This window comes from Podarcis gaigeae (assembly GCF_964106915.1).
Source record: "Podarcis gaigeae genome assembly, chromosome: 1".
NCBI lineage: Eukaryota > Metazoa > Chordata > Lepidosauria > Squamata > Lacertidae > Podarcis > Podarcis gaigeae.
Window position 1 is genome coordinate 50,395,034 of NC_139678.1, and position 16,701 is coordinate 50,411,734.

Below are 16,701 nucleotides of genomic sequence, written 5' to 3' on the forward strand. Positions count from 1 at the left end.
TCGAGCTGGAAGTACCTGGTAGTTCTTAGTGTCTGCTAGCTTTGTTTTTACTATGATGATGCTAATATTGGGTCTGCTGGCTTCCAGAAAGGATTACAATGAAGTGACAAGCTTTGTGCTCTTAGGAAAAGTGATATATAAATATTAAGTATTGAATGAAATTTGAAATGTACAAACAAAAGCACTGCTATGTTTGTATAAGATAATATTTTTTATAAAAACCTTCAGTAGAATCTGACAGATCTTGTTCTGTCATGAATCTCATCCTATGAACCATCTTGAAGTGCTTTCATAGTACAACAAAAACATGCAACAAATACGTATATAAAAACAGTTGAAACTATTGTGTATATAATAAACAATTTCAGATGCAATTCAGATATAGACGAGGAGAGAAATATTAACTTAGGGACTATTTGTTGAAAGAGGAAAGTTGACATTCTTGCTGCCCAGCTTTTTCCTCGCATGTGTGTGCTGCACTGTAATTGCTCCTTCTGTTCATATTCTCTCTCTCTCTCTCTCTCTCTCTCTCTCTCTCTCTCTCTCTCTCTCACACACACACACACACACACACACACACACACAAATGCACCAGATAGTTTGCTCATTTTGCCCATCAGCTGATTGCCACTTTGGCCTTAGTTTCCGAATTTGCCTACTGCAAGATTACCTTGCAATAAGATCAGTACTAAAACTGTGAAGCACTGAAATACAGAAAAATCACTGTCTGTAAGAGGACCTCTTGTCAGACCATATGTTTCATTTTGGTCATTTGTTTCCTGCTGAAGCTGCTGTTGAGCAGGACCAAAAGAGCAGGTGTGCAAGAATCATAGATACCAGAAATGTGGCAGCTTAAACGATTTTTAAGATTTGCACCAAAAGGTGACCCGAAGTTGGTGTCAGGAAGAGCTGAATTCTGTGTCCTGTATGAATTGTGCTTATTTAGTGGAATTACACAAACATTGTTTGTGTGTGTGAATGTGGGTTGTTGTTATTTAAGGGTGAATTTTGCACCGAGTTGCAAATTCTGTGGTGGCTGCATCAGCAGAATAGTAGCTGGTATGCTAGATTCTGGACTGTGAACTACGCTTAGAGAGGTTAGAAGCACACTTGCTTCACTGTTTTCCTGGAAGTGCAGTAATGGGTACTGGATAAAAATAACTGGTTATGTCCAAGTCTGCAGGAGGAACTAACCCTTCTATCATGTGGCTGGAACTTTCCTCTTCTTCAGTTCCCCTGTTTTGTTTTGTTCTGTTTTGTTTTGTTTTGTTTTGTGTGTCTTTTTTTAAAAAATTAAAATTTCCCGGTGTTTCTTGGTAGCTTTGCTGAAGTTTCCCTCCTGTGGCTCTGTCAACATTTAACAAATTTTCCTCCAGTTTTCATGTTTCCTTTGGCTCTGGATCAACACAAACTCCCCAAATCCAAAACTAATTCAGGACTCTAAGTAACAGTAGCATTTAAGTTTTGGAACTGTGCCAGTCAGACGGGCAGCCTCTTCATGGAGGAACAATCTAATTCCAGTGTCAACAATTGCTGTGGAGCTTGGCCTTCCCTTTTTAATGTAAGCCTTTCAGTAATCTAAACACTACTACAAGAGATTGGGACCTGCATCAACATCTCTAGAGCCTAACTGGCCTTTGTTTTCCGGTATCACAGGATGCAATCGCACTTCATTCAGGTCAGAGGCCAAGACAGGAAAGACAGGCCATACTTTGATTGCTGAAGTGGAGCAGGAGGCTTTATTTTAATTTCCTGAGTTAAGTGTGGAACTCCTGACACACAACTGTGACACTGAATTGGTTTCCCATTAGGGTTTGCCTAATGATGTGTTTAGTCGCAGAGTAGATAGGGAAGGGTGGGGAGAGGAAGAAAAATGATCTTCTGAATTAAGCTTGGAAATGCCTCATTTCAGTTTCCTGCTCTGTCCCACAGTCCAGGTGGGTCCACAAGCATATCAGATGAGTTTGAACTTCAGAGGTGAAGAATAACAATGGCTTTGGCTTATATGTGCAGCACTCAAAAGTCGGTGTTGCAGTGCTTCTGAAGCAGGATATAAAACCTTGGTCGTATCTGACTGAGGTTTGTAAATGTTGAGGTGGTTTCTTTTCTCCTTGCTGTGTAGCTTTTCTCTCATGCTGAGTCTTCTATAACAACTGAAGCCATTCTCTCACAAGCTCAGGGATGAAACCATGATACAGCCGTTGAATTAATGTTGAAGTGAGGATCGTAATGGATTAGAGAACTTCCCAGCGGACAATCAGCTGAAAAGCCCTGCTGAATCAGGCCAAAGGCATCCTGTTCTCACGGGGGCCAACCAGATGTTTGTGGGAAGCCTGCAAACAAGACGGAAGAACAATAGTCCTCTCCCCACTTGTGACTCTCAACAAATGGCATTCAGAGGTATGCTGCCTTCAACATTGGAGGTAGAAAACTATCATTGTGGCTGGTAGCCATTGATAGTTTTACCCTCTATATATTTGTCTAATCCTCTTTTAAAGCTCTTTTAAGTTGGTGGCCATTACTACTTCTCAGGGGAGCAAAGTCTAGCTATGCACTTTGTGAAGAAGTACTTCCTTTAGCCTGTCCTGAATCTTCCAACATTCAGCTTCATAGGATTTCCTCAAGTGTTGTGAAAGAGGGAGAAAAGGTTTTGACTGGTGGTGGCTGCAAACCTCTTTGGTCCAGCCACTTGTTTACCTGCCCCACACATGATGTCATGTATCATCTTAGGACTGGTGGATGTGGCTTGGCTAAAATGGCCTTAGCAGGCCAAATGGGTAGGCCTGGCGGGTCTAATTAGGTCTACTGGCCAGGGGTCCCCCAACCCTCTCCTCCAACTGTAGAGTCAAGGACTGGATCTTGGTGAGGGCCAGGGCAAGCTTGTTCTCTGTACTGAGGAAGACTTTTTGTAAGGGAGACTGGAGCCAGGAGGCAGTGAGAATTGAAGCATGACTGTTCGCAAGCTCTGTAGAAAAGCAGGTGAGATGTGGGTGGGCTGAATAGGCCTGAACTTCTCTGCTTGTATGGCAGCTGTGCTGTAACTTCCACCACGGTGCATCTTACTTTTCTTTCTGGCAGCACTGCTGGAAACATCTAGCCCCATATGAACCCATAAAAAGTATTTATCATTGTGGTTTCCCCCTGCTCTCCCACAAAAAAATGGCCAGGATGCCTTTTACTTTCAAGTCTTAATTTCTTCCAGTTTTCTGGTTAGCAGTGGGGGATCTGTGATGACATTGTGGTCGTGTGGTGCCCCTTATTTGATGAGCCTGGCCTAATTCTGCCATAGTCAGCTCAGTCTGGGCAGTTAATAATTCTCTCTATTTTGCTCGTTCTCTAAGGGAAACATAATATGTACTGTGTATGTTTGGTTATATGTTTAAAAAAACTTTTATAGAGTAATTCTTTTCCCCAAGATAGCTGCATTTATTTTGTGGTTCAGCTTTTGAAGTTCCTCTGCCTGTGGGATTGCAGAGTAGAAGGTTCTTTCTCAATTCTTGCCACAAATGGCTGCCCTCTTCTTCACTGGAGAACTCCTCCTGGAAGGCTAGGCCACTGTGGCTTGCCTTCCCAGATTCTGGTGGAATAGAGAGTAGCAGCAGAGTAGCCGCTTTGCACAGATGCTCCACCGTTGAAGTGTTGACATTCTTATTCCAAAATAACCCCTTTGCTGACCCTTTAGTATAAAAGATCTGGTTCAAGTTTTGCTTATGTCATGCCACAATAATGAATTGGGTTCTCTCGCAGCCCTCAGAATCCTCAAAAATGTCATACTGAGCCTGAGCTCTTGTTTTCTTATCCTCTGGCAATTGCAGCTCTGCTGGTGAAATGGGTACTTCCCTGCAACACAGAAAAATGGGTTTTCTCCAGGCCCCTAGCAAGAAATATTGTGCTGTGTTGCCAAAAGCACACAGGCAGTTGGGGAACGTGTTACACGGCATTGTACAGTAAAAGGTAAAGGGACTCCTGACCATTAGGTCCAGTCGTGACCGACTTTGGGGTTGCGGCGCTCATCTCGCTTTATTGGCCGAGGGAGCTGGCGTACAGCTTCCGGGTCATGTGGCCAGCATGACTAAGCTGCTTCTGGCGAACCAGAGCAGCGCACGGAAACCTATTTATCTACTTGCACTTTGACGTGCTTTCAAACTGCTAGGTTGGCAGGAGCAGGGACCGAGCAACGGGAGCTCACCCCGTCGTGGGGATTCGAACCGCCGACCTTCTGATCAGCAAGTCCCAGGCTCTGTGGTTTAACCCACAGCACCACCCGCGTCCCAGAAATATTGTGCTGTGTTGCCAAAAGCACACAGGCAGTTGGGGAACGTGTTACACGGCATTGTACAGTAAGTTGGTATAAAACTTCAGGTAGTCTAATATGCCCAGGTACTCATCAGTCTTTGCAGTGCATGTATACCTATTGGTCAGTGCGCTGGAACAGAAAACAGGTTTCCTTTTTACCTAAATGATTAAATGGAGTACTGTACTGCCTCTGCTCTTTTCCTTGTCTTTACATTCCACCCCCATATAATCTCCATGGCTACACCTTTGCTTCTTTCCCTTAAATGTCTTGTGTCCCAGTTACCTGAAAGACACTTTTCTCCTGCATGGACCTCCATTCTAAGACCACCTTCCGAGGCCATTCTTCCAAGTCCCCTGACTTTTGAAGTAAGGTGGGGGTGGCCAAGGAAACTACCTTCTCTGTTGTTGTCCCCTGGTTGTGGAATACTCTCCTTAGGTAGGTTTGCTGGGCACCAACTCGGATGTCTTTTCAGTGCTTTTTATTTGCCCTGGATTCTGATGCAAATTTTTAGACCTGTTTTTATGGCTGGAATTTTACTGAGATGATTATGTTGCCCCTCTTTTAAATTTACCAGTAGCATCATTTTTCCACTTCTGATTCCAATCTCTACACTACAGACTCTGAATCTGAAAAGATCCCACGTCAGTTTTGCTGCTTGTGTTGTTCATGGACTGTATCCTTCAGTTTGGTTTCGGGTGTTGGAAGGGTCTAGAGCAGGGGTCAGCAAGGTTTACTCCGCCTGGGCTGGTTCACTCCAGCGGAGATCCCTCCGTGGGCTGGATCGTGAGCGTGCGTGGCCTCAATTTCCGGCGTCTGAGCATGCACAGATGCGATTTCCGGCACTGCGGAAGCGAGTTCCTGCGCCACGCTGCGCCGGTTTAGCACAGCATGCGACTTCCGGCACTGCGGAAACGAGTTCCTGCGCCACGCTGCGCCGGTTTAGTGCAGCATGCGGGGACTTGCTAAGCGGGCGGCTCAGGGGCCGGTTAAACAACCCCTGTGGGCCGCTTGTGGCCCATGGACCTTAGGTTGCCTACCCCTGATCTAGTGTGAGCTGCAATTTAGTGTTAGGGAATGGAGTATCACAGCACAATCCCAGGCAGATTTGTTTGGGAGTCTTGCCATGTTCAGTGTGGCTTATGCTCAGCCAAGTGTGCCTGGTATGGCAACCTTGGTAGGCCTCTTCAGGTCAGGCTGTTAGGATGCTGCTCTCTTGAAACAAGATTAATAGGCTGGAGAATACGTATTCCCCTTCATAATGGTGATAATGGTTTATTAATGATTGTAATGGGAATGATAATTCAACCAACGTTTGTATTATGAAAAAAATATGATTAATGTTCCTCAGCAAAAGAAAAGATGTTTTTACTCCAAAACTGCTGGAAAAGAATAATAAGAGAAATGGCTTCCTAGATGTGGGGACAGAAAATTTATTTTCTTGAAGAAGGTGTGCAAATTTGTTGAAGTATTCAACATCAAAGGGATTTGTTTGGCTCTGAAGGTTTTAATGCATATCATGACATAATAGCCAAAAGATCATCCTGCCTTTTAGCTTGCATGGCCTGGGATAGCTCAGATAATAGAGCATGATAATCTTGACCTCAGGGTTGCGGATTTGAGCCCCATGTTTCCAGAATTACAGTGGGTTGGACTAGATGATCCTTGTGGTCCCATCCAACTCTATAATTCTGTGTTTTTTTGCACTTCAGTTTTCATATAATTTACATGATATGATAGATGATATGCAGTGTTTGCTGATTATGTTCCTCTTATTCTGTCATATTTTGCGGCTGACACAGTGGTGCGAGACAGCTCAACTTGACTGACATATGCTGAAGAAAATTTATTAGTGGTTTCCAGTTTGATTGGCAGTTCTTTATGTGATATACCTGATAACATCATGATGTCAAAGCCATATAACATGTTGGTGATCTTGTTGGTTCTGAACCTTAGATGAATGGAGTGAGGATCACATTACTGAGAGGGTTGGGTGTTAGAAAATCATTCCTGACTAGTGTTTGTAATTTGAACATGAAATACCACCTAAAGATTAAGTGTGTTTTTTCTGTTTTATTCTCCTTGAAGAGTTAGTTATTGGATAGTTTGCAATGTGATAGCATTTGACATGAATATTTAAAACATGTCTAATGGTAGGAAATGCATTTGGCAAACAGGAAGTTCAGTGTCCTCACCGCCTGGAGTTCTGTATCCTATCTACAACAAAATAAGCAACCAGAAGAATCTGACCTCTGTGAGTTAGGACAGATATGTAGTGATGAGATCTGTCTTAAGAGGCTGGACTGTAGCCAGTGCCTTGGAAGTCAGTACCAAAATATCAGAGCAGGGAACAGAGAGAGATCAAGCACCATCAAAATATAAGAACTGAGAAAATGAAGAGACTCAGCATCAATTTGCAATGCACTGGAAGCTTAATGGCTGTAGATAATTTGCATAAATTTGCCTGAAAATGGTGGGTGCTGGGCTGCCAGAATGGGAGAAAATTTCTCTCTCCCAGCAAGTTGGGTGGACTTTTAAGAGCCATGTTGTAGTTTCCTCCATATCTTGAAAATCCAGATTTATGCATAACCTGTGTTTTAGAAAGTCTTGACATGTAATATACATTTAGGGGAGGAGCTTTTACTATTTGACATGCATCTTTCTATGTTTTTATCCAGGCGTGAGATACAGAGAAGAATTGTATATTAACCATGTTTTTAAGCTTTCCTTTCAAATCCATGCCCATCCTTATAAAATGCCAACTGTACTACAGATTCTAAATTGAACTCTGAATGAATGGTATTAGTAAGTGCATTATTGGTCAATAATGCCTGATGTCGTGATTATTAGATTAATTAGAGGTATTAAACATTTTGTTCCAGTAGTGATGCATACAAAAGTTGGTGCAGAAAATGTCAGGGAGTCAGTGCAGAAGCTGAAAGACAAAGTTGGGATTGCAGCAATGGGCAAGAGTTAACTTTAGCCTAAGCAGCATTCTGATTTGCCTGAAAAGTGCAGAGATGATGAGAGCAAAGGCTGGTAAGGAGGGAGGTTGCAGTAGTCTACGTAAGATGTGACTGGAACATGAATTAGGGTCTTAGCAGCAAATATAGAAAGAAAGAGGTAATTCTTGGATGGGTGTTGGAGAGTAGGAAGTGACAGCACCCTAGAAGGCAGAGGAGATCACAGCAGTTTCTGCAACCTGATGCAGAAGGATCAGATGAGAAGACTGGAATTTCCATTGCTGGCCTTGTCAGTTCCAGGTGTCAGCAGCATAGTCTGGAGTAAATGCCTATCTATTAGTTAAATATTAAATAACTATCTATTAGTTAAATATTAGTTTAATACAGTGGTACCACCTGTGTGGGACACAGGTGGTGCTGTGGGTTAAAGCCTCAGCGCCTAGGACTTGCCGATCGAAAGGTTGGCAGTTCGAATCCCTGCGGCGGGGTGCGCTCCCGCTGCTCGGTCCCAGCGCCTGCCAACCTAGCAGTTCGAAAGCACCTCCGGGTGCAAGTAGATAAATAGGGACCGCTTACCAGCGGGAAGGTAAACGGCGTTTCCGTGTGCGGCTCTGGCTCGCCAGAGCAGCGATGTCACGCTGGCCACGTGACCCGGAAGTGTCTCCGGACAGCGCTGGCCCCTGGCCTCTTGAGTGAGATGGGCGCACAACCCCAGAGTCTGTCAAGACTGGCCCGTACCGGCAGGGGTACCTTTACCTTTACCTTACCTCTGGTTACGTACTTAATTCGTTCTGGAGGTCTGTTCTTAACCTGAAGTACCACTTTAGCTAATGGAGTCTCCCGCTGCTGCCGCACCTCCGCCGCACAATTTCTGTTCTCATCCTGAAGCAAAGTTCTTAACCCGAGGTAATATTTCTGGGTTAGCAGAGTCTGTAACCTGAAGCATATGTAACCCGAGGTACCACTGTATATCAGATTTCCTATATATGTAGATTCCCCCCCCCCCCCTAGATTTTCTTGTTAAGTAATGGGGCTTGAATTTAACTATGCTTGCTGACATTACGTTGGAATTAATGACCAAATGATGATGCACTCCTGATTTATGAGGGAGTCAGTTCCATTGAACTCATAGTGACTTATTTAGTAAACAGGTTAGGATCTGGCCAAAACAACCTTTCTAAGATTGCAGCATTGCATTGCTATTGCAGCATTAGTATTTCAATTTTTCTCTCTTCAGATATTTAAGTTAGATTGCTTCCTACCGGATGTGAATTATATGACACTGAATTTTCTTCCTCTTATCTGATGCTTTTATTTTGCTCTCTCATGGGCATTTGTTGCTTTTCCTGTTTGGGTGTTTTCTGAAAGCACCTCTGTGGATAAGTTCCCCTTTTCCAGGTCACTAATGAAGATGTTTTAAAACAGTGGATCTAACAGTGATCCCTGTAGTTTCTAAGAGCTCCATCCCTCCTGCAGTTTGGTATGTTGCTGTTTCTCATTACCCTTTGTTTATGGTTCTTCAGCCAGCTTTTGACTTTTGTGTTCATATCCGAGCCAATTATAATTACTTTTCTGAATAGCGGGCCATGATATAAATTATCATCCTGCAAAGCTTTCCCCAATATGCTCTGAGCCCTTGGAGATATTGCAGCATTTTCATTTCTAAAGATGTGGTGACTTATGAGATATTTAAAGGGAAGCTGCTCAACCCATTGTCACACTTAATTAACATAGGGTAGACATGGGAACTCAGTCTTGCTTTTTAATCAAAGGTGCAGCCACTTAGTCTTTTTAAAGTGAGGGTGGGGCAGAGTTATTCTTCTTTCAGAGTAGCCGATTCTTTCACTTCCACATGATAGTGTGCTTGCATATGCCTTTCAGACCATTGCTGCTTTACCAGAATAAATTGCATTTTTATTGGCTAGCCCTGACTTCCTTAGAATTGGCAGCAGCTTTCAGTGGGTCCTGGAAAAGTTACCTCCAGTCATTGGCTTTCAAGGCAAATGTTTACAAGCACTCTTTTTCTCTCCTTCCTGTCACTCTTCAGCTTTGCTACCCTTGAGATTTATTGCTTTCCGTGCTCCATTCCTTTATCATGGAAAAGTACTTTCCTCGGGTTCCTGTTAATCTTTATAGTATGTGCGATTGCTGCCATTTATGCTTACCCAAGCCATAAACCTTATCTGACCTGTATAGACTTGTTGAATTTCTTTTCCTTGTATGTATAAATCAGACCTGCTGAAGTTGCTTGACATGTTCCCTTAAGCTTTTAAAGAATAAAAAGGGAAACTTCTGAATGTCAAAAAGTTTCTGCATCAGTGTCTCCATGAGGTTTAGTGAAGGTGAGGGAATAGCTATAACTCAGGGGTAGCCAACCTGAGGCCCATGGGCCACAAGCGGCCCAGGGGGCTTGTTTAACCGGCCCACAAGTCTCCCCTGAACCGAGCCGCCTGCTCTGCAAGTCCCCGCACACTGGAAATCACATCTGTGCATGTGCAGAAGCCGAAAATCATGTTTGGGCAGATGCAAATGCTGGAAATTGTGTCTGCACAGACGCCGGAAATCACGGATGGGCGCGCTCACGCGTGCGCGCGATCCAGCCCACAGAGGGATTTCCGCTGGAGTGAATCAGCCCAGGAGAGGTAAACCTTGCCGACCCCTGCTATAGCTGGTCCTTGGTTCAAGCAGGAAAATATTTCCACGAGTGTGTTATGCCTCATGTATTCGTATAGCATTGCATGAATGTGTTGATTGTACAAGGAGAGGTGGAAGCTTGAATGCTTCCAGCTCCAGACTGGGGAGCTAAACTAGCCTTAAAATCTTCCTTCATTATTACCTTATGTTTCAGAAATGGTGGAGTAAACATTTATGCTTAACAACAACACCACACATAAACTTTAAACTCAACATCTCCTTGGGTGTCCTGTGAATGGCAGACCAGGGTTTAAATCCCCACTCAGCCATGAAGCTCACTTGGGCCTGTCATCAACTCTCAGCCTGACCTGTCTCAGAGCTGTTGTGTGGATAATATGGAAAGCCATGTATGCCACCGTGAGCAACTTGGAGGAAAGGTGGGATAGAAATGCAACCAACTAATCAACGAATATCTTATGACAGAGATACTGTAATTAAGCTTGGACTGTGTCATCTTCCAAAGGTGCCCATGGAGCATGATACTGAGCCAGTGGACCTTGACACCTGTAAAATTATAAGTAGGTGGGATTCTGGTCACGTGTTGGACCCCTGGTTGAAATTAGTTCTGCTTCTTATGCTGCGTTAACAGATCTTTGTGGACTATATCAGTGAATGATGTTTCTTCTGTCATCAGAACATATGAGTGCAGTGTGGCCTTCCCAGTTTCTGACAGAAAAGTTCTCTGTTAAAACAATGGGTCAGCAAATCGCTCTATTAAGACTGGATTAACTGTACTTTTCTTCAGTGGGAAACTGCTACTTGAGGTTAAAAATCACTGCTTCAAGTGACAAGCGAAGGAATAGTAGCCATTTGCTTCTGAAGTTCATTTATGGAAAGAATATCCCTTCAGATCAAAGAAGACTGTCCTGCTAACTAGCCTGTGTGTAAAAGTACAGCCTTCCTCAATTGTTAAGCTTCCTAAATGAAACAGTTCTCCAAAGAATGTAGAGCAATGGCATGCTAATGAAGAGCCAGCAATATTATCTTGCTGTAATGATGGCTGATTGATAGCATCAGTAGAGAATTAATGAAAGGTTGTGGGAAGCAGACCCCCTTCTTCGGAGTAAGGGGTGAAATATCTTCTTCCTTGTCTCTAAGAAAGGTGATACAATTTTTGGACAAACGTTGGGTAAATTGCTTTTCCCTCTGACAACATGAAAGATTCTAGAGAAATACTTTGCACTTAGAAGAGATACCATAGCTGTTACCGGATTTAAAGTCTGCATCAGCCCAAGCAGCATCAGAAACATTTTGACTTGATTACGAGAAGCGTATATTTTATCCCCTTAAGCACTGCTTTGCTTGCCTAATAGGCAGGTGCTCTGACTTCCTGCTCATTTCCGAATCTCCTTAGTTGACCAGGAATGGAACATGAGACGCTGAGAGGGTCATAATCAGAGGCATGGATCCTGTTCTGGGTTTCTGAAACACATGAGTGAGCTATCACACGTGTCCTATTTTTAGAGGCAGAACTTACTTGCAAAGAGTTTGACTTCACTCAGTCTGTTTGTAGCTACTTCCTTGTTTCTATTCTTGATATGACCACATACCTTGAACATATCTCCTATTTCAGGTACAGTATCATTATAATATCACTATAAGTCTGTGAGCATTTCAGCTGTGAGAATGTGAAGGAAAAAATGGAAATCAGCACATGACAATGCTGGCTGAGGAGCAGCTGCCTTTTTTTATGAAGCAGAAATGATGGCATGTGTGCACTGTGGTTTTGTGAAATATCCTTCAGCTTATCCCCTTTCTGGAATCAAGGGATGAGAGTAAACAGTTAGAAAGCCTATAAAAACCTGCAGGCTTCCCTACTTTATTTAAGTCCTCATATATCTGCCAAGGACTCTGGGAATTGCCCAAATATGGGATCCATGCATGTATGTGGTGGTGATGGGGAGATGGAGGTGTTGTAAATAGGATATTGCTGTAAGCTGCTCCAGATATTTGGCCGTGGAACCAACCCTTAGATTTCCCCCCTGAATGATTGCTTTTCAGTCGTTGCTTCCAGTCAGTTGCATCTCGGGAATCTTAACACACAGTGGAATGCTGGGAGTATGTGTGGTTCATAGGAATATTCCCAGTGTCATTTTGCACTGCATTCATGCGCATTAACGTGATGTTAGGTGTCCCTTGCTTTTTCTTACCTCTAAAGCATGTTGATTATTTTCTCCCTGCAGGTGCAGGCAGCAGTGGCGGCAGCAGCGCAGAGTGCGCTTGCGGACGAAACCACTTCACCTGTGCTGTTAGTGCTTTTGGCGAATGCACTTGCATCCCTGCTCAGTGGCAGTGCGACGGTGACAATGACTGCGGGGACCACAGTGATGAAGACGGCTGCAGTAAGCGAACAATCCATTCTTAAGAGGGAGGGAGGGAGGGAGAGGGGAAGGACTGAGGCGAAAGAAGATTGGTGTGTGCCTGGGTGCTGTGAAAAGTCACAGGTCGCTTTTTGCCACCACCGTGGCTAAGGCCTGCGACAAGTATCTGCCCTAAGAGTATCTTCCAGTCCAGCAGAGTCTGTGGCATGTTGCTAACTTGGGACGTGTTGCAACATGTCCCTTTTCCAGACATTTCCTTTGTTGGCGTTCTTGGAAGGTTGTGGCTGTGAGGAGAGCTAGCTGCTTGCTTAATTAGCTTTTGTGGCCCATGCTGTCAACAAAAAGAAAACAAAACAGAGTTTGCAGCCGGTGTGGGTGGGCGTGTCTCCAACCTTCAGTTTTTCCTTGTGGTCCTAAAACAAAGGAGAAAGTTCTCAAGAGCATTAGAAACAACAGACAAAATCACAGGATTCCCCCAAAACAAGGAAAGTGGTATAAAAACTGATTTATAAATAGGCAAAACAATCTCACCACCTTTACTGAAACAAGAAGCAGGTAAAACATACCTTATCCTTGAATGTGGGAGAATGTGCACTGAGTACATCCACATTGAAATGTGCAACAACCATGAAAAACGTACAGAAAAGCTTCTCATTTTTCGTTTTTGTTTTGCAAAACTATGCGTACTCTCTAAAAAGAATAATTTCATTTCTACTGAGGAGCAAGCATCCTTGCTGAAATAGGAGTTGAACAATGAGACAAGCTACTGCAAAAGATGCCCGTCAAAAATCCATAATAGCAAACGACTCTTCTATTTTAAATGTCTAGTAATGATTCTCCATGTACATCACTTGACTGGAAAGTTGAGTTTTAGCAATGCAGAAAAAGGACAGAACCTCCCTCAGAGAGATCTAGACTTGAATCATAATTACAGTGCATCCACAATTCCAGGATTTGCACTTCTGCAGACAGACTGTCCTATTTGCATAAGAACTGCCATCACAATGACTGCAGAGCCAAAACAAGGATGCTAATTGTTAGTATTTTAATATCCAGAAGTACATAGTAATGAAATCTCAAAGTAAAAATGCACTTCATCTGAATAAAGAGAGCCCCAATTTATAATTCTCAGCCCTCAGATTATGAAATAAGGAGCAGTAATTTGTGAAAAGTAGAATCTAGCCATTTTACTTTTTTAAAAAATCCATACTTACATGTGTGCACACACGCACATGTATGTATGTATATATATCTGTCTTTCTGTCTACATGTGTGCAGTCATTGTACATGCACACATATATTTCTGGACCCCATTTTCAATGCTGGATTTCTTTACATTTATAAACTCCTTGGGAGAAGGTTACCTGAAAGATGTATTTATTTATTTAAATAGTTATAAATGGCCTTTTCATATAAAATATTGCAAGGGGTTATACAGACCAAAAACAGCAGTACGCATTTCAATGAAAACAGCATTAAGCACACGGTAAGAACTGGTTGGCAAAGAATCTCTGTTTTGAAACACCTCTCTGAATGATACAATTTTAAGAAGACTTCTAGAAATGAGGAGGGATGGCTCTTGCTGAACTTCTATTGTCAAGGAATTCCACAGGAGCCATCAAACTTCCCCAGAAGAAGACATGACTGATCAAGGAGGAGCATAAAGAATCATGTGGTCATGGAATGGCCTCCCCCAAGAGGCTCTGGTGTCTTCATAGTGTCTTTTTAAACGTGGTTTTAAATAAACTTTACTCAAATGGTGTGGTCTTAAGCTGTGCTGCAAATAATTTTATATTGTTTCTGAAATAACTGAATGCACTCATGTGCAAAGGGAATGTGTGAAGAGTTGATTGAACAGATATAGTTATGAAGCCTGAGGAGGAAGTGCACATTTCGGCAAGGGATCCTCATGGTGCTCTGCATCAGGTGCAAACCTTAAATTATTGCTGTATATTTGGTAGTGCAACTCAATTTTCACCTTTGGTAACTGCCCAGCGTGTCACGTGCTGTGTGTCTGGTACATCTGTTCAAATACTGTGATGTGAGGGTCTCCTAACTGGTTTTTCTTAATGAGTCTTGCATGTTACTTGGCTACGGTGATGGTTTAAAAAATACATACAAAGCATTTTTCTGAATCTCATAGCCTTGCGCCTCCTTTGCAGTTCCTTTGCAGACCATATAAATGGTCTTGCTGGTAAGCAGCATCACTTCCTTTTTCATCTGCAAACTTTACACTTGAAGGATTTTCATCTTTACCAAACCAGTGTCGGTTTATTTTCTTTAGTTGTCTTCTTTCTTTTCCTCCAACTGAATTGGTCTTTTTTGATGTACTCATTTTCCCTGGGCCAAAAAATAAAAATGAAATCCATTTGCCCTCTAAATATTTAATTGGGATGGGCTTATCTGAAGTCACAAGGAGGCATGTTGGTACCAAGCCTTAATTTGGTGTGGGGGGAAATGTTTTTGGTTTCTGCTCTTTTGTACCTGTTGAAATGTGCCTATGTGGCTGAAAAAGCCATAGAGAAAAAGGAGGTAGAGATGCTTAAATTTTCTGTGGCTTACACTTCTTCTTTATTAAGAACATAAGATGAGCTTGATGGATGAGGCTAGTGGCCCATCTGGTCCAGCATCCTGTTCTCACAGCGGCCAACCAGATACCTCTGAGAAACCAGCAAGCAGGATTCAAGTGCAAACCTCTTGTGGTTTCCAGCAACTGGTATTCAAAATCATTGCTGCCTCCAAGTGTGGTGGCAGAGCATAGCCATCATGGCTAGTAGCCATCAATAGCTCTCTCCTCCATGAATTTATCTAATACTGTTCTAAAGCTATCAAAATTGGTGGGCCCCACCGCTTCCTGTGGGACTGAGTTCCATAGTTTAAAACTAAGTGAAATTAGAAGTGCCATTGCTGCATACTTAGAGAAATGAATGCATGAGCCCCTTGCCTTGCCTCTCTGGAGCTGCAGAGTGCCATCATCATTTTCAAGGAGGGGGAGACAGCAAGAGTCTTTAAAATCAAGTGTGGCAGAGAGCAATGAATTAGAATGTGCCCTTACAGAAACAACAACAACAGCCTTCTTAAAAACAAGGGGAGTGGGAATTAGCAGCAGCGTATGTGAAGTGCAGAGTCATGTTGAAGTGAGCAATGAACAGCATATGACAATCAAAGCATTGCTTTTCTTTCTTTTTTCTTTTTGTCGCTAGTCAATTGCAGAATGAGCCTATGGATGCACTCACCCATGTCTTTCTTGCTAACGGCTGCTCTGATTTTGTGTCTTTCGCTGACGTACTTCATCCCCTGAAGTATTCTCCTTGTTCTCCTTGGTCATCTGATATCATTGCTTCAGAGTCAGTCCTTGGGTATGTGGCTTTCAAGGAGCACCTCATATCTCGGGGGGTTGGCTTGTCTCCAGTGTCTCCGTTGTGCCGTGCGGTTGGGGTGTGCTCAGGGAGCGTGTCCCTCAAATAGTAGTCCACCATCCAGAGTTCAAGAGCTCCTGGCCCGACCTGGCGGCTTGCAGCCCTTCTCTTTCCGTCCTCTTGATGTCTGCTGCTCTTCCCTCCGACACAGCTCCATCTCTCCCCCAGACATTGCTCCATCACCTTCTTCCAGCAGGTCCCTGTTGCCTTCCATCGCTCTTGGTCCTCACGCAACTCCTTTCCCAAACGTCCACCCAGGGAAGTTGTGTCAACAACAAGGGTGCTGGAATTCTTGGACCCAAGTCAGTCATGGTCATTTGTTTCAATGAGTCTACTCTGAGGGGGGGGGGGAAAGTTGAATGCCATCCACTATATATGATAGTATACATGTTTTTACCTCTCTGCAAAGAATAACCCTTTGATGCAAATATAATGCAAATGAAGCTGCTCTAAAAGATTTTTGCTTGGGAGTGAGAAGATGATTTAGGCTGAATTTAGTATGTTCAAAAGGGTTTAGTTGTGCCAGCCTAAAGGTCAGCCTTGATAATGAAGTGTTTTGAGAGGAGAGGCTTTTGCTGCTTTTCTGCTTTTTACCCATCCTCATGTAGGAATCCTTCATGGAACTTATAGTCGCTAATGGGATTACTGATTGCCTTTGAAACCGCCTGCTTTTTAGGCTGGAAACTAATGCTAGTTAAGTACAGTTTTCCCCATTGTGAAAATGGGCAATTTGGCACTTGAGAAGTTATCAAGCATAATTATGTGCTTTTAGAAAGGTTTTAGAAAAGCAAACGCCTGGAAATACAGGCGCTCCTTATAGAGGCTCTTGTGAATGCTGTCTCAGGGATAGGAGGAAAAGAGAAAGGTCTTTTTTATTTGGATTTTGCCTGTTGATGGTCATTGATGTATGTGGGTATTTCCAGCATGGTTGAATGAAATGGGAAATAATGAAGAATATAGGATATCTATTTATTGGTTGCTAATTCCATGCAGCAATATTGGCTTTTCCA

The 16,701-nt window shown here is 43.1% G+C and overlaps 1 protein-coding gene across 5 annotated transcripts in view; it reads left to right on the plus strand.

Moving 5' to 3' along the window:
- Window positions 1–16,701, plus strand: part of LRP4 (LDL receptor related protein 4) — a 99,511-nt gene that overhangs the window by 33,975 nt on the left and 48,835 nt on the right. For 4 of the 5 annotated variants that reach the window (XM_083748725.1, XM_083748728.1, XM_083748729.1 and 1 more), the window contains exon 2: window positions 12,135–12,293. In XM_083748725.1, the coding sequence (XP_083604851.1) occupies window positions 12,135–12,293 (159 nt within the window). The remainder of the gene's footprint in view (window positions 1–12,134; window positions 12,294–16,701) is intronic. The other variant, XM_083748727.1, reaches the window with a different exon arrangement.